Genomic DNA, 27,181 nt, shown 5'->3' on the forward strand with positions numbered 1-27,181 from the left:
ATGCATTCAGGTATAATAAAAGGTTGTCTTCTGAAAAGCTCTACCTTAAAATAAATCTATTAATTGACCACATGGCCTATATATAACTGATGCTGATCCAATTCCTTCTTATACGACTTATAGAACTACTTTAAATAAGAAAATGTAGGTGAAACACTGAAAACTGTGAAGCACTTATAAAAGTAAGGCTGATTATTATTAAGGAGAAGAAAGATTTATACCACTTGTCATTTAGTTTTAACCCTTCTGTTTACCCAGCAATTGTTTATTGACCGCCTATCATATACCAGACATTGCTAGACACTGGATACACAATCACGAAAACACAGACACGTTTTCTGCACTTGCGAAGCTGACAATGAAGGACTCAAACAGATGGACAGACAAGCCACAGTGAGAGTTATCAAGAAAAGTTTTGGATGTTTTGAGAATAACATGGTAGACCAATATTAAATTGAGTGGTTCTAGATAACTCTTTAAGATCTGGAGAATGAGTTACAATCAGTCCAGCAAAAACAGGAGGAAGAATTGTTGCAGGCAGAAGGAACAGGATGGGCAAAGCCCCAAATGTAGGCAAGAACCTCATGAATTGGAGGCCTGAAGAAAAGCTGTGTATCTAAAGTGATGTGTGACAGTGAGACTGGCATGAGATAAGGCTGGAATGGTAGGCATAAGCCAGATCATGCAGGACCCTTTGGGACACATTAAGAGATGTTCTGTTTTTTACTTTAAGATCAATGGAAAGCCACAGAAAGGTGTTAATGATTTTTAAAAAATCACTATGCGGTAGGGAGAATGGGTTGGAATAGTGCAAGTATGGAAGCAAAGAGGGCATTAAAGGATGGGGTCCTTGACTATAGTGGGATACAGGACATGGGACATGGAGACACATGGAGAGATACAAAATATATTTAGAGTTGAAACTGATAAACTTGCTAATAGATTAGATTATTCTATTAGTTTGGGGTGGGGAAGAAACAGGAGGCATAAGAGAGATTAAGATTCAAGCCTCCATGAGGATTAGGCCCTATTTATACCCTAGGGGTAAAAGAGAAGAGCAGATATGATTGTAAATAATGACAGTAACAGATAAACCAACATCTGCCTATATTTGCCTGATATTCACGAACCCGTGCGAACTAACCCCTTTGCAGCTTTGTCTCAGCCACTCCATCACAGCCCATTCCTGACACACACAGAGACCATCCTGAGTCGAACTGGGTCACTTGCTATTTCCTGATAAGGCTTCGAGTTCCTTTATTGCCAATTCCCCTTCTTAAAAACCACTCTCCGTCCTGGACATCTTACTTATTCTTCACAATCACTATGTCCTGACAATGCTCAATCTAGAAAAGAGTCACGTTTGACTCCTCCCTCCCCCTCCTTCTGTACAACCCATATATCACAAGTCCTGATAAGTCCCCCTCAAAGTGTCAATCAGTCTACTTTTCTCCATTTCCAAGGCTATCACCCTGGGCAGGGTCATCGTTATCCTCCACCTGCAAGAGTCTCCTAGCTGTTCCTTCCAATTCCACTTTGACCTCAAACCAAACCATTCTCCGAACAGTCTTTACAAGCATGTCTTTAAAACGTAAATCAGATCGAGCCTCTCCTCTGCTTAAAACACTCCACAGCTTCTATGATACCTAGATTAAAACCCAAACATTTCCCTTGGTTTAAAACTGCATGATTTGGCCCTACCCTATCCTTCATTCTTCTCTCATGACACCTTCTTTTTCCCTCACTATGCTACAAGCCTGATGCCTCTTTTCAGTCCCTCCAACATATTAACCTTCCCCTAGCTGATGGCAGCTCGATATGCCTGGCAGTCATTATCTTTTCTCTAGTAGCTATCTCCCAACAGAAGTTATAAGTTCTTTGGGGTCAAGGACTTATTTGTGTAGTTTATTACTCAAAACCCATGCTCAATAAATATGTGCCAATTGTTTCACAAATATGAAAGGGTTAAAAGACAATTTTCATGAACTTTCAAGCTATCATCATCATCACCACCACACTTCTAATTTACTGGATACTTACTATGAACCAGGAACTATATGAAACACTTTTCACTGAGTCTACAACCACCTCACAAGGTAGAAGCTGTTATCCCAATTGTAATAATCATGATAAAACTAAGACTGAGAGGGCAAATATCTTGCCCATTGTTATTCAGCAATTAAATGAGAGAGCTGGGGCTTTAACCCTGATCTGTCTGTTTCTACAAACAATTAGTTATTTTACCATCCTGAATGACTAAGAGCTTTAAATGAAGGACTTAATTTTTCTCTAGCTTGGGGAAAAAACCATTTTAACAATCCAAAATGTGTAAAATCAGTACATGTGTGATCGGTTTCTACATTCTCTACATTGTTTAGATATCTTATGCTGATAGTGCACTGCTTCAGTTGCTATTTTGGGAACATGGTTGCCTAGCAACAAGCATTATCAGACTGAATGATATTCCAGATTGTATTTTGTTATATATAGTTAACATAGTATTCATAGAGAAATATCTGAGGAACAACGTGAACAAATTTAGTGCAGCGTATTATAAAGCAGGAACTCTATGATAAAGCATAAACACGATGGTGGAAGCTTTTCTGTTCAGGAATGCTTTAGTTTCCAAATACTTTCAAGTTATCAAATGTATTTGTAATCCAACATGGCCGGGGATGACAACAAGGAACCGAGATGGTAAAACTTTAAAATCAAACCAATTAAGATAGGAGGGTTGGCGGGAACTATGTTTACTTTATAAAGGGGGAAAAAACCGCTCCACAGATACTAGATCCTATCCAGAATTCTCACAGTTACCTTCTCTTGGAACCAGATGTAACTGAGAAGGAACATATGGCTAGTTGCACACAAAGCCATCACCACTAGCAAAACAAGCAAAACAAAGCACATATCTGAAAAACAGTGACTTTAATACTACCATCTTCTTATATGAAAAATAAATTAGTGGGGAAAATATGGGTGCATAATATGTATCCAAAGCATGAACCAGGAACAAGGCGAAAGGATCTCAACTCCTTGTCAACTCAATCATATTTCTCTTCCCTCAGTTTATTTATTAAAACATTGTATTTCCAGAAGTAAGTGATGAAGTTAGTTGTAAAATTCAAGCAAATTTACTTCTTGATAAAAAGGGATTTGAACAAAATGCAGGATAATGAGATGATTCACTTTTTTGCAAGACATCTAGTAATTCCAGTGTCTGACATAAAGCTCATGTCCCCTGATGACTTGAGAGGCAACCTAAAACTGTGTTGATTAAAATGCCCCTCTGAGTACTGACGTGTTCTTAAAAAAAAAATGGGAGAGAAAAATAAATTATAATGAAGAGGGAACAGAAAGAAAAGAAATAATAAACAGAGTAAGGTAGCAGAATAATAAGACTCCAGGATTTGCCATCTGAAAAGCTAGTCAGGGGTCTGGTGTTTAAAAATTCTGAGGCCCTGAACCAGTTTAATTTTTGGAATCAAAATTTTCTCCTCTGTGAAATGGGAGATAATATTGCCTTCCTTGCCTAATTCACAGATTTCTGTGAAGCTAGAAAAGATCGATCCGTGAGGTCACCATTACATTTTCTCACAGCTTAGTTTATGAGTCCCAAAGGATGGGTATGGGCAGAGAGAATAGCTGGTAGTTTATAATCGAGGCAAGGGTTTCCAGATGATTCTTAACTTGATGATTATGCTATCCAACCTGAAAAAGACTTTGAAAACTTGTATAATTTATTAGGAATCAATGAGAAGAACATTAGCAGCCAAAATAAATAAAAGTGTTAAAGGATATGGGCACACAATTCACAAAAGAAAACAAAAAGCAATATATATGCATGATGGAACAATGTTCATATTATAATAAAAGACATTTAAAAAATACCAAGATATATCTATCTCTGTATTTTTGTACATCTGTGAAATTTACAGGTAAAAAAGGAAAAAGTACCGGGGCACCTGGGTGGCTCAGTGGGTTAAAGCCTCTGCCTTCGGCTCAGGTCATGATCCCAGGGTCCTGGGATCGAGCCCCACATCGGGCTCTCTGCTTAGTGGGGAGCCTGCCTCCTCCTCTCTCTCTCTCTGCCTGCCTCTCTGCCTACTTGTGATCTCTGTCTGTCAAATAAATAAATAAAATCTTAAAAAAAAAAAAAAGAATTTAAAAAAAGGAAAAAGTACCAATACAAATCAAAGTTTAGACAACTAGCCTTCTCATATACTGCCAGTGGGAATATAAATTGGTACGAACCCTCAGAGGGCAATTTCATATATATATATATATATATATATATATATACACACACACATATATATATATACATATATATCATATTTTATATATTCATATATATATCTGATATACATATCTTAAGTATTAAAATGTACAGAACTTAAGCCTAATCATTCTCTTTCTAGAAATGCATCCTAAGGAAATTATCAGAGAGGTAAACTCCTATACCACATATTACCTGTGAGACTGACATTCTGAAATTAAAATTTCAACCATAGATGACTGGCTAAATAAATTAGTTTATCTACTTTATAGGATATTATGCCACCATCATAAATTATGTTGTAAAATATTATTGATATATGAGCTTAATAATTGGAAAAGATTAAAAGTATGATAGTATGATTACAATTTAATTTTGAAAGGTACACATATATTGCATACACAGATAAAAGAAGAAAACTACTTCTAAAGTATTAACCAGCAGTATCTCTAGCAGATGCGATACTGGAAGATTTTAATCTCCTTCCTCTCTCTTTGGGCTTCTCTGTATTTATTTTACTGGAGACATTTATTACATCTGTATCAGAAAAAAAAATGACTCATATACAAAAGAAAACATGTAGCAATATGAAAGCAGCAAATTTAGGGTTTCATGTAAATATGGTACATTTGAATTCATCAATGTCAAGCTTTTTCAAATATATGTGTTTGTTTTCCCCTGAATTTCAGTAAGGTTTCTATTGATAAATATTATCTTTATTCATTTTGGTGGGCTGGTTCTATTATATACATAAGAACATTCAGACTTTGTAAAATTAAAAAAAAAAAGTTTATCTGTACATTTAAAAATCCTTAGAAGAGGGGCACCTGGGTAGCTCAGGGGTTAAAGCCTCTGCTTTCGACTCCGGTCATGATCCCAGGGTCCTGGGATCAAGCCCCATTCAGCTCTCTGCTCAGCAGGGAGCCTGCTTTCCTTCCTCTCTCTCTGCCTGCCTCTCTGCCTACTTGTGATCTCTGTCTGTCAAATAAATTAAAAAAAAAAAAAATCCTTAGAAGATGTGTAAAAAAATGTTAGAAACTTGGGTAAGAGTTTCTACTTGGAAGAGTATCAATAAATTCACCAGAGAAAATATAACCTAATCAGGGAAATGCCTGAAAGGAAAAAGCAAACTAGGAAGGAATAATACCAGAAAAAACATTTGGGTTGAAAGTGTCTCAAAGTTGCATTTACTACTGATACGAAAGAAGATTCAGCTATTGATAGACTAGGAAGGCAGAAGCTAATGCACAGAGTTGAACAACGTCATTCTATTCCTCTCCTGGGATAATCTTGGAATAACACATTCAGGTCATTACATTGCAGTACAAGAGAAAATACAGACACAAGAGGTTTGGTTTGGTAAAGAGCAATAAACAAGAGTAAGGAGCTAGCAAGACCGACAGGGATGTGCGTTCACTGTGTGGCATGTGACTGAGTTTAATTTTCGATAATGTATCTGAGAAATTCTAGACAATGGAGCTAAGAAATGACAAAGAACTATGGCAGCCACCCCCTAGTATTTACAAGGCATACCCTGAACATCTCCTCACTTGGAACCGGGGAAGTGTGGCACCTGGATGTAACAAAGGAGGAAAAGTCCCCATTGAATTCGGGCTCAGCTTTCTGGGGAGCTATTTGATTATCAGTCCTAGGAAGGCTCTAATAAACCAGAAAGATATCCCATACCGGAGGAGATAAAGTGTATACATACACAAAATTCCATCTTCCCTCATATACTTTGTATTCCTTTGTAACTCTGATGTGATGTGCTTTTGATGCTCTTGGTAGTTAATCAACACATATTTTTTGAACAAATTAATGCACCCAGATATCTTCTGATACTCATTTAAATCCCAGAATTGTTCAGGGAACCTGGTGATGAACAAAGCAGAACCAGGAGATGTTTTCCCTGCCTTCAAGGAACTTACAGGAGCTAAGGAAAAATAGGCAAGAAGAAAAACACACGGAGGGGGTTGTGTGTATTAGCTTCTGAAGGAGACACAGCAGGTAAAAGGTGGGGGAACTACAGGGCACACGGCAGAGGCTACTGAGAGTGGACATGCAAGGAATGTTTAAGTTAAAACCTAAAAAATAAGGAAGAGCCAAATGTACAAAAGAAAAGGGAGGAAAGCATTTCAAGTAAAAGAGACAGGATATAGGACTGAAGAAGAAAGAGGTTTGGGATTTCTTCCAGGACATAAAAAGAGGACAATGAGCTAAATATAAGAAACAAGACACAGAGGAGATGGAGACAAGGTAGGAGAGGTAACATTAATAGGGTGCCTTAGACTTGGATAATGGGAGGGAGACAGAGACAGCGGTCTGGATTTGAAACTTTGAAAACGTAAACAAAGAACATGTAGGTGAATTGAGTGTAGAAGGAATAGGAATGTCCTCAATACCCATGGCTTTAGCAAAAGTATGGTGGTTGTGGCCAAATTGGGTTAGATTGGGAGAGAAATGTTTCCTTACACTGAATTCCAATTGCTCTTCGGGTACAGTGATCTCTTCTATAGTTGAATAATACAATAGAATATCATAGTATCTAGTTAGGTGTAAGGTACTTTACAGCTGTTGTTGTAGGCACTTCAAAAATGTAGTATTTTTAATCTTGACAATACCTTTATACAATGGGTATAATTTCTCCACTTTACCAGGCGAGAAAGAGTCTCAGGCAGGTAGATTAAACTGGTTAGTAAGAGACAGGTTTCTTCATACACCCTTCACCTCCTAACTCCTAGCCAATGTCTCCCCCATATTTCTTTCCCCCTCATTTGCATCCATCCTTATAACTTTATACAAGCAAATGACCAGAGCACATTGTTTATAACTGTTTAGCAATTGTTTTGTCTTTTATTAAGTGATAAATGAATCTATCTCTACCTCCTCTCAGAGGCGATAAAGTCCCCAAAGGTATAGGTTTTACTTCTATTTGTATTATCTAAGCCCTAAGTACAATCTCCAAATAGCAGTTAATAATTTAAAAAACCACTATGCTAGCCACTGCTGTCAACTTCTTACATATGTATTAAACTCACCCAATGCTCACACTGAGAGTGAGGTAAGTATTACTTCTATTCCCATTTTATAGATGAGGAAACAGAGGCACTGAGAGATAAGTCACTTGCTGAAGGTCATACATTTAATAAGGGGCACAGTCAGGATTCAAACACAGGACGTCTGGCAGTGATGTGTGTGAACGATGCTATACTATCTACTGAGTATGAAGAAAAGAAGACAACTTGAGGAAAGAACCAGAGGAAGACTTGAATGGGTGTAGCTTAAAATCACTCTTTATCCATATAGTCAAAATACTACTGGGACATTTCATGATCTCCTCCCTGAGTGGTCCTACCCCTTAAAAGCTTACAAATGTGGGATGTTACTTAAGCTTCTTTCGTTTCAGTCCCTAAATAAGTAAAATGGGGATGGTAGTGGTATACTGATCTTCAAGATGGTTAATATGATTATATGAGAAAATGCATATAAAGGGTTTAGCATCGGTATACAGTATACATAAATGTTAGCTCTTGTATTAGCACCTATTATGTACGGGTGCTCAATAGTTAGTCATTTAATGAACGCCTGGCTTTATCAGTTCTGCTGGAGAGGACATATCGAAGCGCAATAGCACACACCCATTCTAGAAAGAAGATGAGGCTACTAGAAACCAAAACCATTCAGGAAAGTGCCAAGGAATGGGTAGCAGTGTCCCCTACCCGACTCTTCTTGGCACAGTCTCTGATATATAACCTTGTGTGTTTTCATTCTAATAGAGATAGGATATCAATTTTAATTAATCAATTAATTAATTATGAAATTCACCAAGTCTTACTTTCTGGGGATGGGGATGAAAAAGATATAAAGGCTGTCTTCAAGTAACATGTAATTTAATGGGAGAAGAGAGATGTGTAAACTACAAAACCACTAAACCAAATAGATTTAATTAAGAGCTATAGAATGCAGATGAAAAAATCTACTGAAAATGTCGCACTGTGAATTGAAAGGTAAATACTAAATTCACTTGAGCTTCATGCTCTTAACTGATAAATAACTCACATTTCCTAATGAGAAGACTCAAAGGTACTTCATACAAGTGAGACCATGTTTACTGAGGCATAGAAGGTGAGTAGCATTTCAATAAGTAAAGAAAAATGTTTAAAAAAAAAAAAACTGTTTAGGCCAGTAAAAACGACATCTACAAAGACATTCTCAGAGAATGGTATAATAAAACCTGCCAAAAGGGAATAAGAGGAGTCTGAAAATCTAATTGAATAAAATAAAGGTAGCACTGTTAGGAGGTTACTGAGAAACACTATTTTTAATTGGTTGTCCCATTACTGTGTGACACTCAGTGTGGTTGGAAGGGGGGGCACCTGCTGCTCCTGGATTCAGGCCATACAGCTGCTCAGTGTTCTTGGCTGAGACTAGAAGGGAGCAGGAGAGTCGGCTGCACAGGTCACTATGTTCGGATTTAACCCCACTGCGTGGAAGAGCCGGGCAGAAGCAAACAGGAAGGTTATAGGGCTCGATGCTAAGACTGACACATGGTAGGGAATTGAAGTCTTCTTCTAGATCATTTCAGGGCTCATTCTCTATTGAATTCTTGCAAAGTGGAATACGGTTTGAATTGAAGTGCTAAAATCTCCGATGATCAGGAGTCAGTTACCTCCTACTCCCCTTCTTCCTCCAAATCCCCCCAAAAGCTAAGACTTTTAGTTCACCCAGTTTGAGAATGGGGTAGGAGTCGATTATACTAGCATCTATATTATAGTGTGTAGCTTATCAAGTTTTGCATTGCATTATTTTACCTTAGTAAGTTCCACTATAATAGTTTTGCAAAGCAGAAGCTGCCTGTGGTTTATAGAAGGTGGTAGTTGGACATGAAGCTGAAAGACAGACTGCTTTGCTAAGCTTATGTGAATGTTGTTCTGTGGGCATTGAGAAGTCACTGAAACTTCTAGAAAGGGAAATGACTACACTGAACAGGAAGGTAGAGCCATTGATAAAGTTAAGGTCAAAATGAGGCAAGAAATTACACACAGTGAGGCTGTCAGTAGAATACCTAAAATGCCCAGATAAAAAACAATGAAGATTTGAACTGAGCAAGTGACACAATAATTATAATGCCAACTCACATTTTTAGAATGCTTTGAAAGGTTTTCAGCATTCTATTATTTATAGTTTTACTACAGAAACCCACACCAACCAAGCAGACTAAGGAGTAAGGACAATGTAGATTCTTTCCTTCTCACTTCATCTCTCTTCATCTCTCATTACCTCTCATCACATCTCATCATCATCTCTCATCATTATCTCTAATTTTTTATAAAGATTTTATTTATTTGAGAAAGAGAGAGAGAGAGATAGTGAGAGAGAGCACGAGCCAGGAAGAGAGGGAGAAGCAGGCTCCTGATGTGGGGGCTGGATCCTGGGATCCTGGGATCACGACCTGAGCCAACGGCAGATGCTAAACCAACTGAGCCACAAAGGTGCCCCCTCCTTTTTCTTTTTTCTTTTTTTAAGTAGGCTTCATGCTGGGCATGGAGCCAAACACAGGGGTTGAACCCGTGGGGCTTGAATTCACAACCCAGCGATCAAGACCTGAGATGATACCAAGAGCTGGACACTTAACTGACTGAGCCACCTGGGTGTCCTTCACGATTATCTGTCATCATTATCATCTCTTCTCTCTTTCTCCTGCCTCCCCACCCCCATCCAGCATCTCCACTGCTTCTCTATTCTGGAAACAACAGGCACTGTGTGAATCTAGGTAAGAAGCAGGGCACCTCTCCCACTATGGAAGCCAAAAGAAGGCAAGACATCTTCTCCCCCTGCCCAGCTCCTGCCACTTGGCAAATACATGGCCATGTGACATAAACGAAAACAACTACATGCTTCTGCCCAGGAATTTCAAGCATAGAAAGGGTGATGGGATCACTAGCGTTCATTTTCAGTGCCATGTGTCCTCACATGGCATCCTGCAGTGGCCCCCAGCAGCAGGGGTGACATGGTATGATCTCCCCTTCTTGAGAAAACTGTTACAGTGCAGAAGATTCCAGAGATGCCCTGGTCTCTGTACATTTTCAGACTGCTCTTACAGCTCTGCATGTATCCTTTGAGCCCCTTACGTGTTTCCAGGAAATCCCTTGAAGCTTAAGACAGCCAAATTTTTCCTATTACTTGCAACTAAAAGCCGTGACTACACATAAACAAGTCATATTTCCTCCGTTTGCTGACAGGAAACGGAGATTCCGAAACGCTGGGAGCTGCCTGTGATCACAAGGGCAGGGGGCAGACAGCTGTGCAGGGCTCTTGACCCCGCGCACTATTAGTTGTTTATCAATGGGTTCATCAGATTCTGCACAGAAATGTGGAAAGCTTTACTGTTAGAGGAGGGGCAGACAATACCACAAATGTAATGTGTGCAAAGAGAAACCAAACAAAATCAAAAGCATCACTAATACCAGCCAAGCTAAGGCCTACAGCCCGAGGCCCAGCTCCTCCAGCAGAAGAATCACAAACAGTAACATGTCTTCTTTCATGGATGAACTCACAGTGAAGCCCCACAAACCGAATCTAGATGTTGTATTCCCTTTGATGATTACATTCTGTGAAATACACTGCCACCTCCTTACAAGACACTGACTGCTGCCCCTTCTGAGAGATACCACATCTATCAAAGAACAGACAGACCCTTCGAAAACAACATTCGGGATTCAACAGCTTTATTTCCATGGACTTTTCCTAGTTTATCAACAAATTATATGCATGTTTGGTCCAACCGATTTGTTCTGCTATCAACTTTGCCGTAAACTAAAATTTTCAGGAGTTTTAAATAATTGGTCAAGTATCTGACACTACACTAGAATTGCATAAAAGTTCTTCTTGTGACATTACAATTTAAGGTTATTATAATTTAATTTCACAAGGAAAACCAATACAGATGAGTTCCAAATTTATTGATGTGTCCGATGGTTCTTCTGGGGTTTATATCAACATGATTTATGGATTTAGAAGGGTCATGACCCATAGAGAAGATGAAACTTTGACATTATTTCTTTTTTTTTTTTTTTTAAAGATTTTATTTATTTATTTGACAGAGAGATCACAAGTAGGGAGAGAGGCAGGCAGAGAGAGAGGAGGAAGCAGGCTCCCTGCCGAGCAGAGAGCCCGACGCGGGGCTCGATCCCAGGACTCTGAGATCACGACCTGAGCCGAAGGCAGAGGCTTAACCCACTGAGCCACCCAGGCGCCCCTGAAACTTTGACATTATTTCTATGTTAAAACATCCATGGCTTAAGATGACCATAGTTATGCTCACCTTAATACTATAAATCATAGGTTGCACACTAAAAATACTCTAATTCATGAATCAGACAGACAAAGTAAATGGCTGAGGCAGACTGGCTGTGAGAATTCTGGTATTCAAACATGAGTTTCCTTACTGGAACTGCTGAGTCTGAGTGACTGGGAGGCAAGGGGAACTGGAGAGGCCTTCTTCTACGAGGGCTGCAATGATATGAATCCAGAATTAATGGAGAACAATCTGGAAATCTGGCTGGAAATCCAGATTTTCACAATGAAATCTTTTGTCTGGTTAAATGTTGAGCCATTAAATTGTCCCATAAGTCCAATATGTTGTCCCTGAAAGCCAACTGTGGCCCATATGTCACTATTTTGTGACTCAGATATAACCTTGCTGGCATGGATCATTCCTGAACAAAAAGGTCATTCTCAACAACCCTTCATTCCATCCAGAGGGTCTATGGCAGGAAAACCCTCCAGTAACCACCTAAGCCTACAAAAGATTTTTAAAAGAGTGCTTTCAAAATTATTATCTGCAAATTTCTTCATATTATTAAGTTCAGAATCTTTTAAAAAGAAGGCAGATGAGAAATATACTACATCATCATTTGATTTACTATGTTTGGGGTAAATGTATAGTCTATTGCTGCATAATTTTTTGTGTTTATATGGATGTTTGTGTTCATTAGGAGCAGACTAGGAAAATGTTTTAAAAATAATGAGCATCCTTAACTTTTACACCAAAACCAAATATGAAAAAAGCAACTCAACCATTAAAGTGAGGAATTAGGGCATAAATCTGAACTAGATTCCCACCTCCCCCAACAGACTATCACTTCATCTCCCCCATAAACACCAAACTTACCCTAGAATTAACAGAATTGAATTATTGCTCCTCAACAACTGGAAAAGAGATGGGAACTGAGAATCATTTCAAAACATAGTTTGGGACTACCTAACAGAGTTAGCTAGCAATAATAGTGTGTTAGTTTTCTTTTGTTACTGTAACAAAGTATTCTAAATCAGCAGCTTGAAACAAAATAAATTCATTACTTTATACTTCTATAGGTCAGAGGTCTGACATAGGTCTATCGGGCTAAAATCAAGATGTCCACATGGCTGCTTTCCTTTCTGGTGGTTCTGTTTTCTGCCTTTTCCAGCTTCTAGAGCCTGTTCCTCTAGAGGCTGCTCCTGCCCAAGGTCCTCTCTCCATCTCCCAAGCCGGTCATGTTGTAACTCTCTGACCATTATTCCTAGTCACATCTTCCTCTGACAAGAGTCATGAAAGTTCTTTTGGAAGGACTCATGTGATTAGATTGAGCTCACCCAGATAATACAGCATAATCTCCTCATTTCACGGTCTTTAACCTTAATTAGGTCTGCAAAGTCCCTTTTGCCATGTTAGGCAATGTATTCACAGGCTTCTGGGGATTCAGATGTGGACATCTTGGAGGGCCATTATTCTGCTTAGTACAAATAGGAACATAATAACAACTCCTACTTATAACTGCTTACTCTGTTCCAGCCGTCACACTCATTACTTGGTTATACTGCATCTCATTTAATTCTAAAAACAATGTATAAGGAAGGTATGGAATATCATCCCACTCTAAAGATAAAGAAACAGACTAAGAGGTTAGACAAGTTGCTCAAGATCACAGCCAGTAGATAACAGAACAAGGACTCAAATGTAAGAGGCCTGAATGAGCTAGTATCTGGCAGCTAACATGCCACAAAATGTTCATGGAGAAGAGGGGTCTAAGGAGATTATGATTTGATTTGGATCAACTAATGAGAGTGCTCCTGTGGACCGCTTAGCCATTTCCCATCTTGTTTTGTTGCTGTTGCATTTCATAACATTTAACGGACATGTGAATGCACATCTATTGTATAAAAATACCGCAGGTAGCAACTTAATGGTTATGATTTTGTTCTAGAAAAATTCGAAAATCAGCTCTCATCAGGCCACACTGAAAATTTACTTTAATGGAGTTCCAGGAACACCAACAAACCATTCTGTCATCTTTGAAATGAAATACCATATCACCTTCATTCTAGGTCTGCACTGATCGTTAGAAGTATCAGTTTAATAAACAAGTTTTGGGCAAAAAAGAAAAATAACATAAAAGAAAGAATAAAGCACTGAGTCTTCAACATACATCTCAGTTAGAATGTGCACAGACTGAGTGAAATGTTTCAGAAATTGTAAAATGTGTCTTTGAATTTTCTACAGGATTTTCTGGCTCTATCTCTTACAATTCCATTCACACTCAACTTGCTATTATACAAGAACCTATACTTTTGTACCTACTCTTCCTCCATCCTGAAATGCTATCTCTCACTTCTTCCTCTCCTGAAATGTCTGTTCATCCTTAAAAAAAACCTCAATTTAAATGTCATATGGTGATGCCTGCCTGTATCCAGGCATAAGCCCGATTATTCTCTGCCTCTTCTGGGCTCTGCATAGCGGTCTGCAACCTTCTTTGCTACAGAATGTACCGCAATGTACTATAGGGACTCATTTATACTATCTCCATCTATCAAATTGGACAATAACCCTACCATGCACTCATATCAAAGTTTGGGTGTAAAGAAAACCAAAAGGAATGTGTGACATCTCATGAGTTTTTCACAATCACTTACCCACAAGTTCTTACATGACACATCTTTATTCCTCTCTCTCTCTCTCCCTTTATTCCTAACCTGGTGCTCTTATCAGTATTTAGCTGAAGTAGGTAAGCCAACTATAATATTCAATGTCTGTAGTAGGCAGCCTTTAAGGAGGGTCCCTAGTGATCTCCACCTCCAGATATACATGCCTTTGTGTAATACCCTCCCTTTAGTATGAGCCCACCTAGTGACTTGCTTCTAGCTGATTTGCAATGGCAAAGGTAATAGGATGTCCCTTACTGGCTTTGATGAGACATGTGGCCATGCTGGAAAGGCCCACAAGGTAAGGAACTGAGAGCAACCTCCAGGCAACAGCCAGTAAGGAATGGATTAAACCAACAATTACACAGGTGAGCTTGGAGATAATTCTTCCCCAGCCTGGTAAACACCTTGATGGCAGCCTTATGAGAGGTCCTGAAGCAGAGAACTATAATATCAGAGGACCCATTCCATGCCCAGATCCCTGACCCACAGACATCGTGAGGCACTACATGTCTGTTATTTCAAGCTGCCAAATTTGGGGGTTGTTTGTTATGCAGCAGTAGATAACTAATACAGTGTTATTCCCCTTGATAAAACAACTTTGAGTAAAAGGAATCTTCATAAACGGTATCAGAAGTTTTATGAAGAAAGTAACAATACTAAAACAGGTGGCAACAGACAATAAAAGTACTGTTCAACCAGTCAGTGTGGCTTTCCCTCCCCGCAGCCAAAGCACACAGGAGGGAGAGTGTTCTCAACTTGAGAGAAGAAACTCCCCCTCAGAGCCCAACCCGTGACTGAATATGACCGTGCCTTCTGGACCAGGAAGAAAGGGAGAGCACCAAGACAAGGCAATGTCATCAGGCGATCACACACCCACTGAGATTAGATCAGCAGCAGAACTAGAACATGAACTCTGTTTCACGGAGCACTGGAACAATGAGGAGGCAGAAGGAGAGCCAAACTTTCACACCGGCTAATATGTCAAAGCCAACAACCAGACAGGGAAATGAAAGGTGTCTGTTGAACTTCAACTCCGATAATACTGTCCTCCACAGGTGTCTGTTGCTAAGACACCGCTATTATTACATTCCTGGCATGTATAATCTTTTTATTCCCCCATGTGAGTTTTTGACTCTGTGCTTTTCATACAAAAAATCTGAAAATAAAACTCAAATAATACATCTATTTGGGACAAAGGTGAATTAGGGTTTCCTGACTAACCGAGGGAAAGCAGGTGAGGCTGGCTAACGAGGCGGCTCCCGGCCTCTCCGCGCTCAGGTGAGCTTGCACAGAGGCAAGCTTGTGGAGCTGCGTACCCTTGAGTGCTCTGCTGATCAAACAGTGGCCAGGGTGGGGGCCAGACATGGACCCGATGGCTGCACCGAGGGGCTGCATAAAGGCTCTGACAAACCTGGAAACCGCTACATTAGAGCTTCGATGCTTCCCCCACTCACTGACAGATTCAGATAGCACAGACTCCTTTCCAAGCTTTTTATCTTTAAAAAGGCAATTCAGCTCCCTGAGCCTTTGAGCCTGTTCCATTTTGAGCTGACTGCTAATTGTATGCATGCACATATGTGTTTCAGAAAAGAGATAGGCACATTGCCTTGGCCTCCTCACTAACTGCACAGACATGACTCACTTCTGTTCTCTGCAAGTTCTCTAAACGTGGCCTGAAGTTTTCTGAACATTAACCCTTCCTGGTAACCACACTCCGCATTCTTCTAGAGATGTTTTCTGAATTATGTTAGCTTCACATTGTCTTTTACTACTACTTCTTTGAGTTCTGGGGCTTCGTATTTTCATTTGCTTTTGTGATCATGTTTATATTTTCAAAAATTTCTCAATAACAACTACACACCTTAATCATATATGCTGAACCACAGGAAATGAATAAGGTATCTTCTAGCATTAGGGGCCATATTTTAATTTTAAAACCTAAAGTTGTCCAATTTTCATATTTTGTAAAATATACAATTTTATCATATTTTACAATGGCGAGGAAAAGAAAATTTTAGAGTGATTGTTCATAAAAATGCAGAAATCCTTCCCAATAGTTACGGCGACTAGTAGCCAGATGGTAGGATTGGCTGATTGCTGACTGTGATTCTTTAGAAAAGAAATCCACATAGAAGCAGCCGAGCTCATAAAATCTGCTGTGCTTGAGAACTGAGCAGACTCACTAATTATTTAGAGGTCATATTCTGCACTCGAGGCAGATCAGTATCCTCACAGGGCCCCTGGATGCATCTAGGCAGCCCAAGAGCACCCCAATCTCATGCTCATTAGCAAGAGCAATAGGAACTCCCATCCTAGGAAGTACGAAAAATCCACCTCCAGAAGGAGTTTCCTAACTTCCAGAGAAAGTGGCACTTAGTTATATCAAGGTTTCTCTTTTCTTTTTTTAAGCACCTTTTCACAGTTACATAAGTACAACTGAACAAACAAGAACACTTGAAATGCACCTGCTCCAGCAAAGCTATGTATTTTTCTGAAAAATAATAGCTCATTCGAAAAGTAACCAGACAAAAGTGCAGAGCTGAAAAGGTCCCAGGGAAATAAGACCTCTCCTCAAGAGGATAGTTTGTCTAATCATAATTGGAACAACAACAATGATGGTAGTTAACGTTTATTAAAGGTTTCTTCTGTGCGAGGCATTTTACTAAAGATAAAGTGCCAAGGCATTTTACAACCAAAATAACCTTGTTTATTTAGAATTTTTTTTGTGAATGCTGATATGCGTATTTTCACTTCCTGTTCTTTATCATTGTTCTCTCTGCTCTGTGCTTCTCCGCCCACCCCCATCCTCTCTGCCATTGTCTCCACTATCTTATTCCCTTTACTATTTATATACCGGTAATTATCCTCATACATACACAGTGAATTATCTGTCTTGTTCTGTACTTATGATTTTGATAAATCCATCCAGAGCTATTTTTAAATAGCTGATAATGAGTTATTGTCCATTCATACAATAAATTACCAGCTCCAGTTTAAATTCTTTTTGGAGGAATGCAGAATATAAGAGAATACAGTGCTGCCTTTCCAAAATATCACCTCTTAGAAAACTTTAAGCTATTGACCCTTTCTAGCATTGCTTGATAGGGAACTTTAAAGAAACACACATGCACAACCGCACACAATCTATTTTAAGAAAAGGCTCCCATGGGTTACTACTGACTTAAAATCTGCTCCAGCAGCACAATAGTAAATCTTTCTCTGTAACCTTCTGTGCATGACCATAGTATCCAAGACTCTCTAAAATGCTAGGAAACTGATAGTAAAAAAGACAAATGAAGAAAACTTAATATCTTCATAAAATTCATGACTCTTTCTCCATAATCACCCAACTAAACAAGCCTGACAAACAGGATGGTAGTTAATGATTAAAAAAAAAAAAAAATCAGTATTGACCATGTTAGAGAAAAAGAAGTAACTACAAAACTACAACAATAAGATCATAAAATGTAAGCACTATGAGTATCCAAAGCTCTAAAAGTTAAGTACTTTCAGAAGTAAAATTCCTTGGGGAACGCCAGAGGAGGCTCTTTGTTTGACAACAAAAATGAAATGCCTAGTAAAATTCTTTTTCCTTAGACACTTTCTGGACATTCTGTGATAGGGAACATGGACCGAAGCCAGCATCAGAAGCTTCTGGAGTAACAGAAGCAGTCGGGGTCAGCAGAAAGCCTATGGAGGAGGCATCAGGATAGCATAATTTGAGGGGCCCCAAGGAATCCCCTCTGTCATGTCTGTTGAGGACAAAAATTTTACCATTGGAGAATCATTCTGCTATGTTCATCTAAGAAAAGATTTCTGAGAAGAAAAAGGAGGAGGAAGAATGGGGGGCAGTGGATCTTACTGGAAAGCCAAAGGCCAATAAAAGGACACAGGACACCATAAAAAGTGAGAGAGGGCATCACTACACAGGGCCTAAAGGAAACTTGAAGAAAAAAGGGAAAGTTTGAAAAAAGAAGTATACCTTTTATAATTTTGACCAGCTAACTCTAAAGCAGGATTTCTCACCCTTGGCACCATTGACATGTGGGTCGTATAATTCTTTGTTATGGGGAGCTAGCTTGTAGTGAATGTCCTGAGCAGATGAAGATGAATAACTCAGTTGGAAAGTAACCAGAGAAAAGCTCCCAGATAAAAGGATCCTAGGAAAGTAGGATCCTCAAGAGGACATTTCCTTAAGAGGACATTTCCTCAAGAGGAGAGCTAGCCTAATAATAATAATAACACAGGATGTTTAGCAGGATCTCAGGACCCTACCCACCAGATTCCAGTAGCAACTCCCTTTCCCACAGTTGTGATAACCAAAATGTCTTCAGACGGTGTCAAACAAACTCTGGCAGGTAGGAGGGCAAAACTGCCTTCATTGGACAACCACTGTCCTAAAGGATCAATTTTCTCCCTAAGCTGAGCAAGACCTCTTCCATCCCTTCTCCCAGCTTGCCCTTCTGTTCCCACTCGATACAACAGTGGGAAGATTACAACCTCATCAACCGAAAAAAGAATCAGAATTCCATTTTTAAATTATAATAATCAGAGCAGAGAGAGCAGGAAGATCTGACACGAATGCCTTTTCACTCAGAATATTGTTATCCTTTGATAATTCCACAATTCTTGGATTCTGCCTTTGTTTCCAGAGATCTTTTATTCTTTGTCCATTACACAAGACCAGTTCCAGGAAGGGATGTCCAGTAAAACTCAAAAAGATTCGCCCAATTCAATTAATGCTTATATGAGTGGACCAAGAAAGCCATTAGTCCACGTCAGTAACCAAGAAACTTTGTTATCATAAAAATTAAGTTATTTTTGCAATTAGAGATACTGAAGAGTGGGCTTCTAACATCTTCGCTCATGTGAACCAAACCCTTTTCCTTCTCTTCTCTCTCCTCTCCTTTGTTTTTTTCTCTGTCTTCCTCTTTCCTTCCCTACCTTCCTTCCTCACTCCCTCTTTCTTTCCTTCTTTTTCATTCTCTTTATTTCCTTGTAGGTATATCCATTCTTTTCTCTATGAGAAAAGGCAAGAATGTGAAAAGGAAGATTATGAAGCATTAATTAGAAAAATAAATAAATAACACCTTGCTGGAAGGAAAAATATATTAATGGGTTTAGAAGAGCTTAAACCGCTACATCATTTGTGCCACCGAGTCATTAGTGTGACTAGTGTGACTGTATAATAGAGTCAGAGGCCCAGAAAATGGTGATTTATATTTCTTCTACCGACTTCTAATTCAGAATTATTATTATAAGATCTGTAGGGGAAAATTCCTCTTGGAATTGAAGCTAATGAACTGAAACAATCTACAGAAAGGCAGTTTAATTACTGAACATTATAAATTAAATGCTGTATTTCTATATAAAATATGAGTCTATTTCTATATAAAATATGGTCACAAACTAAACCCACAGTGCATAACATGAGAACGAAGAATAAAGAAGTTTATCTTTTGTCCCCTTTTTGCCCCTTTTTGCCTCTCACTAACTGTATGGACATTGGTCAGGCAATTAATTTCTGTGAGCCTCGGTTTTCCCACATGAGAAAGTTAGGCAATTGGACTAGATTATCTTTAAGAATTCTTCCTTCTCCAGGGCACCTGGGTGACTCAGTGGGTTAAGCCTCAGGTCATGATCTCAGGGTCCTGGGATTGAGTCTCTGCTCAGCAGGAAGCCTGCTTCCTCCTCTCTCTCTCACTCTCTCTCTCTCTCTCTGCCTACTTGTGATCTCTGTCAAATAAACAAATAAAATCTTTAAAAAAAAAAAAAAGAATTCTTCCATCTCCAGTTTAGGATCATGGGAAAAACATAACTCAAACTTTCTGAAACTGAAAGAAAAAAATAACCTATGCAATTCTACCAGCTAAGAAGGTAATTACAATGTAGCATACATGATTTCTATGCGAGAGCTACAGGGTTATAAAGGCAAAAAAAGCTTCTTTTATTGATCAAAGCTCTTGACTATAAAGTAACATGTTATCGCTCTTAGATTCTTCTTTAAATTAGAATGATTCCTTTCCAGACAGGGCAAGCAACTTTGAGAGTCTGCTGGGTTCCACGCTGAGAATGTCAGCTATGTTACAGCAGAGGGCTCTTCAACAGGAAGGAAGGGCAGGGATCCAGAAGCAAAACAAATTCACAATTCCAAGAGCTCAGCCACAAACATCAGGGAATGGCTCTACAGTGGTGTCTTGACATTCGTTCTGGAAGGCCTCCCACTGGATATCTCTTTCTAAATTCATGGAAAATAAATCCCAATCTTTATCAGAGAAATAGGGTCCAGCTCTGTATGGGAGCTCTTTGAAGAGGTATGGCCTAGATACCCTCAGCTGTAAGGCAAACCCCCATCAGAGGAGTCATTTCTTTGAGCCTTTGGTACAGATGCTAACATTAAAGTGTGCAGCGAGAGACTCAAAAGAGGGAGAGTTTAAGCACTCATTTCCTCTTATAGGGACCCTGAATACATGCTGACCTTGGATGGTCTAAGATAAAAAGTTTTGTCAAAGATCGCCTTTGGACTACAAAATAAGATCCACTCCTATTTCCTAGGAAATCCAACTTTCACATATGGATGTAAATTCTCAAATCTGTAGACCTTCCCACAGGATACCGAAAATGTAAGGGCAAGAAATCCTTTAAGTGGAAGCATAGAAATATTGGTGCTAGCTGGAAATGCTGGTGCATCCTTAAGGAAATACATTCCATCACCTGCTAGATCTTGAAATTCTTGGCTCTGGTTCTTTAGGCACAAAAATCATGGTCTGAACAGCTTTTCTTAAAATGATCTTGGCCTTCATTGGCATTCCTATAAAGGGATACTTCATTTTTATCATTAGATACTTTGGAATCTTAATGGAAAATTCTCCCTAAGTAATCAGAAAGAAATAGTCATTTGCGGGATTTTATTTGGAAGGAAAATACACTGGGAGAGGTAAAGCCAAAGCAGAGGCTTCTCTGTGAGGGATGATGGCTCAGGTATTTCTTGGATTTACAGCCAACAGGTAGGCTTGGCATGGAAATGAAGCACTTGAAAATACCCTGCCTGAAAGAAACACTCCTCATTCACAGTGGGCCCAATTATGTGTCATGTATTCTTACTTATAAGCTCAAACACTTTAAGAATGTAAGAAAAACAAAAAGAATCACTAGGAAGTAAAAAATGCACAAAGTTTTTTAAGGCTTTCATGCCAAGGAATCAGCAGACCTCCTTGAAAACTACTAGAACTCTTTTTAATGAGCACATCTTGAAATGTCACTCTGGGACGCACTGGTTTTGCTAAGATTTTTGTTGTTGTTGTTAACAAAATTGGCGCTCAGAATTATCGATATTACCAGTAATAGAGCAAACTGTATTTTATACTGCATGTATTTATTGCGATTTGTCATTTATGTTCTTTTTTTTTGTTGGAAAAATATCTCTGCAGACCTCCTTCAAGGAACTCTGCCCCTCAGTGTGATTAAGTTTTGTCTAAAGAAAAAGTGCATAATTGGTCCCATAATGTGAAAACGTTTAGAATAAACTGACGAAAAAAGCAACAACTTGTAAATCCACTGGCAACTCTATATTGAATACATCTTGGGTTATTCTCACAGATTGGAAGGTCACTCACTTCTCATTATTCTTTATGCCCAACATTTTGTTTTTATATAAATACTATATTTGAATTTAGAGGAAGGACCTGTTCTTTGCTTTAACTGATAAACAAGATATCAAGTAGTACACACTATGCTCGCTGTAATGGAAACTTAGAAGAATGCTCTCTAATATAAAGGCATAAGGTGACACTTTTATTATAGAGTCATATTTTTACTGGAGTGTTATAGAGTCTTTTTCCCTGAAAACCTCTAAGTATTATTTGTACATCTACCTGATAAAATTATAAAGTTGGAGGTAGAGTAGAAAGCGACAAGAATAATATTTTTAAGTGCTCTCTGGTTTTATGATTCCACATGTTTTTCTAAAATTTATTTATTTTTAAGATTCTTCTATTAAAAAAAAAAAAAAGGAAATCCAAAGAAATGTCTTATTTCACACCCACATTTCCTCAAACCCTATAGTCTTCAAGCTACTCATCTAGCACTATTTTCTTTTATATTCTACAGGTAGGAACTCAAAGAATATGAAGAGAATAGGTTGTCTTATCCCAGGACCAACTTTAGACATTACTGACGCTCAAGATATCTGGACTCCGGATGGTACTGAGGAGAGTGATAGTTCATAAAACAAACATAACCAAAACTTCTTTGATGTATTCAGCTGCATTTCCCAGAGGCATGAAGGAGCTCAATTCTCTTTAATATTCCCATTTCCTAGCACTCCAAGAATCTATTTCTGAAAACATCACATTATTTATGTTATTCTTCCTCTATGCAAAAATCTCCTGCCATATAAAGAAAATATTATTTAAGGGTTGTTTCTTCCATTTGCCTAGAATTCACATAAGTTTTGAGTATAAATACTGTTTGAGTATACAATTAGCATAATATGAATTTGGTTCTCTAGTTTTTCTTTACTCTCCTAACAGGGAGTCTAAAACTTACCCAGAGCAAGCAGGTATTCCCTTCCTTAGAACAAATTCAGAATTAACTATCAAATCAAGGAGATAGGCTTTTCCTTGTGACTTGTTTTATTCTAAGGGAGTACTTATGGCATACTTGCCCAAAAAATTAGAGTTAAAAGGAACTTCTAAAAGTATATTTAAGGCATAGGAATATTTTATTTCATAAACAAACAGTCACTGTTTACCTGTACATGAATAATCATCAATTCTGATGTATCCAGTTTTGCAGATGCACATGAAAGAACCCGGGGTGTTAACGCACATCGTATTCTCACGGCAGTAGTGGCGTCCTTCAGCACACTCATCAATGTCTGTGAAGATAGAGGAGGGCAAAGAGGTCAACAGTGGCCAATATTCTAGAGTTTCTCTACAATTTTCTTTGGTGGAGACAGGGCAATAGTTTCCAACTGAAAAGCATTTTTTTAAAGTATTCAAACCTCTCCTTTAATAGGAATGTTTGATGTCCAAATGACAGAAACCATAAATATTTTTTCTCCAACAGCTCTTGCTGGAATTTCAAAGATGTCTGTATATTTCAACTTGCAACATTCTAAATATATTTAGAAATTTTCAGTGCATTCATCTACCTGTGTTTGATAAAATGGATCAGGGCGTTACCAATCTGGCTACCTTGAGTCTTAAAATCTTCAAACTCTGAGTCTATCATATATTGTTTCTTGATTCACTGGCTATTCTGCTGTATACTTGAGGAGATCCTAAGAGATAAATAAAATAGTCACATATGCCAGAACTTGAATAACTTCAGTTAAAGACATGAAACCAATAACATGTAGTTTATTAGAGATACTAGTGTCTGAACCAGGATGTGTCTGAACAGAGACGAAATTACAATGTAGAGACCTGATATAAATGAGAAACTGTAAAATAGTAATAAGTTGGCATATTGAACTTCCATGGCAATCCATACACACCAAGTTTTGAGTGTAAAGACTTACACATGGTAAGCCGTAACAGGTACTACTACTAAGTGGGAAGAAGGTGAATTTTTACAATAGACTGTCCCCATTATATAGCACCTCCATGCATGGAACATAAACTATTTTACAAATATTTTGTCACTGTGAAATACTCTTTATGAAAGGCCTTAATGCACTGGCCAGGCATGGTATTTCTCCTCCAGATGTCTGTGTTCTCAAATCCTTGTGGTGAATCCACAAAGTAGCAATGCTCTCGTTTGTACTATTAAGAGAAATGGATCGATTTTAGGAGACGGTCAGGTGATCCACCACTACAGAAGTCATGCTCTTTCGATAACCTCAACTACATTCCCAGTCCTGAGAGTATCACAAGAATTAATTGATAGAATCTCAGAAAATTATAGTTTAGAGCTGAAGGGACCTTGGCAATCAATTAAGCTAACTACTCATTCTACAGATGAAAAAAATGGAAGGCGAACGAGACTTGATTTTCTATTCAACTTCTAAATGAAAGGTAACGCGATAAATTACAAACCTCTTAGCATACAAAACTCTTCCTGGGCTTGGCCCTGACTTTTTTGGCTTTACAGCCTATGACCGCACCCCTTCCTCCCTGAGTTCTGGCCACACGTAGCCTCTGATCAGTTCTCAGACGGACCATGCTCTCTCATATCTGCCTGCCTCTGTAAGTGACGTCCTCTCTATTCCCTCTTTCGCTATCACCAGCCTTATTGGATCTTGCCCACCAGTGGATTATCCTTCAAGAATCTGTTTAAACAACTCTCTGTGAGAACTTCCCCAATGAAGTAAAATGCTCTCTATGCAGTACTCTCTTGGAACTTGGTGTTTCCACCGCAGATTCACCCACTGTACCTTTATTAACTTTTGCAGGCTTCTTCTCTCCAAGAAGCCTTATATACTCCTGCAGGGTAGAGATCATCTGTTCATGTCTCTTAACTCTAGCTGCACATCATATTCATCTGGGATGCTTTTTAACAACATTGGGTCTTGCTCCAACTCCCAAATCCCCATTCCAAATCTGATTTAACTATCTGTAGTGGAACACAGGCAATAATTTTTTTTTAAACAATTTCTTTTTAAAATCTTCTCCATGATGAGTCTAATGCAGGGATCAGCAAAATATTTCAATAAAGAACTAGATAGTAAATATTTTAGGCTTTGGGGCTTATAGGATCTCTGTTGCAACTTTAGCTCTGATGTTCTAGCATGAAAGCAACTGTAGGCAAATGTAAATAAATGAGCCTGGCGTTATTTCAATAAAATTTTATTTACAAAAACAGAACTTGAATCAGATTTGGCCTGGAGGCCACAGTGGGATGACCCCTGGCCTAATGCATAAGCAGTGTTAAGAATCCCTAAGTTTGTAAGCCATTTTTGTATTCACAATACCTCATAGGGTGTCTAGGATATTACGGGGTCAATAAATGCTGCAGAATGAATGAATAAATGCTTCAAGGCTGGTTTAAGGAAGAGCTAAGAATAGATCTCAGATTATCTGACTCCTAGTATAATATACTTCTCATGATATCATGCTACTTCTAAATGTTTGCACTGGTCTGCAAGGAAAGTATCACATTCAATTACAGCCTAAAAATCAAACTAGAGGCACCCTGGGGGAATATGATGAAAACTCATTTACTTCCAGGGTCTTAAGATAATAATAGGAATCATATAGGATAATTAATGTGCTCAGCGGGATCAATGGTCTTTAACCCTGATCTTCTGAGAGAGTGCTGCAGAGAAGTGAAAGTTACTGAAAGCCACTGCAGGAGTCCCCTGGGCTTTAAGCTTGTGAACTGGAGGGATGGCCATGAAGAAGTTCACATGTGCAATGGTATGAAGAATTTACCTTTGAGGAAGAAAGAGCCAAGAATAATGAACCCAACTCAGTGAAGACACCTTGGTTATCAGAGGGGAGAGTTACTGAGTACACTGTGTGTGGCCTCTCCTCAAAACAAGACTAGTTCCTAGTGGGAGACCATAGTCCTGGAGAATCAGGGATGTAGCTTCAGTGCCTTGGGCAGGACTGAGTCCCAACTAGTGCAAGCACTAGTTACAGAAGACACTGTCCCTCTTTCCAAACAGTATGCTAGAGGCAGAAGCCCACCTCTGTAGAGTGGCCACCAAACCTGGCAAACCCAACTCATAAGCACATGAAGCATAAAGAATGAGAACTTTGAGAGTACTAAAGTCCTATGAGAAGAGATAGGGTGATTTCTGTTAATGGACCCTATTTATAGCCAAAGTTATCAGATAGTTTGGTTTATAAGATAAATAGGGCTGTCTTGTGAAAGGGTACATGAGCCTAAATACTGTCTCTAATAGTCGTGTGGTGGGGCTACATCTCACACTGTTGGGAGACACTGGCCAGTCCCATTTTCTTTTGTAGATTTTACCCTTGAAGCTAGCGTAAGGTCAGAGAAAACACAATGTAGAGTCATAAAGCAAAACAAGGAAATCTATTTAGTGTGAAGCCTTTAGGAACTTGAATGGTTTGGATCACAAAGAAATAACTGGATTCATGACCCAGAGATATGAAGTATCAGGAACAGTATTGGGGGGGGAGGAGGAGTAAAAATACAAAAAATATAAATGCAACACTCTATACCCGGTTGTCAGTTGCCTTTTTAAATTTCTCATGCCCCATTTTCAGAAAAGGAAGTCCCCAAAGAGCCTCCTTTAAAACCACAAAGCTACATAAATGTCATTTCTACTTGTACGTGCAGATAATCATAGGCCCCAAATGGCACGACTGAAAAATGATCTGGCAGAAAATCATGTTCAAACTTAGTCCAGGGTGTATTTTTGTTTGAAATCCCAATTCGAAAACTTAATGTCAAATTCTCACAATTCAGTTCAATTCTCAACATGTTTACTGAATCTTCAATGCCCAAGTTCCTTTACTGGGGTTTCAGTTGTATTGATAACCCTGAGCCGAAGAACCACAGTCCTAGGTGGAGAGTACCAGGGATGGCATTTGCTGCCATAGCACTTTCTACCAGGCAGAGAGAAGCTAGCTCTTGCCAAGACAAAGCATTCAAGCACAGCTTTTGGACATGCTGTAGAGATTCATGCGGAGGGCACACTGCTCAGCCACGTGGCTTTTAACAATCCGTCCAAAATTCAGTACAAACACAGTTAAAGCATAGGTCTGGCCTTCAAAGGACTTACAATCCTTCTAAATACTATCATTACCAGACACACAGGAGCCTTCCTTCTATGCGTTAAGCCTGCACTCTAGGGAATAATTTCTCTAAGAGAGGCTCACGGTTCCTTGAAAACAGGTACTGTCGGGTACTGTTTTCAGAACCATTACGTTACTATTCTTCTTCCATCTCCCTCCTTAAAACTTTCACCATGTAAGGAGGAAATTACAGGCTCTGAAATATCTAGTCATGTTTTTAAAATGTTCA

At 38.8% G+C, this 27,181-nt stretch overlaps 1 protein-coding gene across 1 annotated transcript in view; it reads right to left on the reverse strand.

The window, feature by feature from the left end:
* Nucleotides 1-27,181, reverse strand: part of LOC111157818 (neural EGFL like 2) — a 334,472-nt gene that overhangs the window by 130,153 nt on the left and 177,138 nt on the right. The window contains exon 13 of the mRNA XM_022519484.1: nt 22,995-23,120. Coding sequence (XP_022375192.1) covers nt 22,995-23,120 — 126 coding nt within the window. The remainder of the gene's footprint in view (nt 1-22,994; nt 23,121-27,181) is intronic.

This window comes from Enhydra lutris, unplaced genomic scaffold (assembly GCF_002288905.1).
Source record: "Enhydra lutris kenyoni isolate GAN:26980312 unplaced genomic scaffold, ASM228890v2 scaffoldscaffold56, whole genome shotgun sequence".
NCBI lineage: Eukaryota > Metazoa > Chordata > Mammalia > Carnivora > Mustelidae > Enhydra > Enhydra lutris.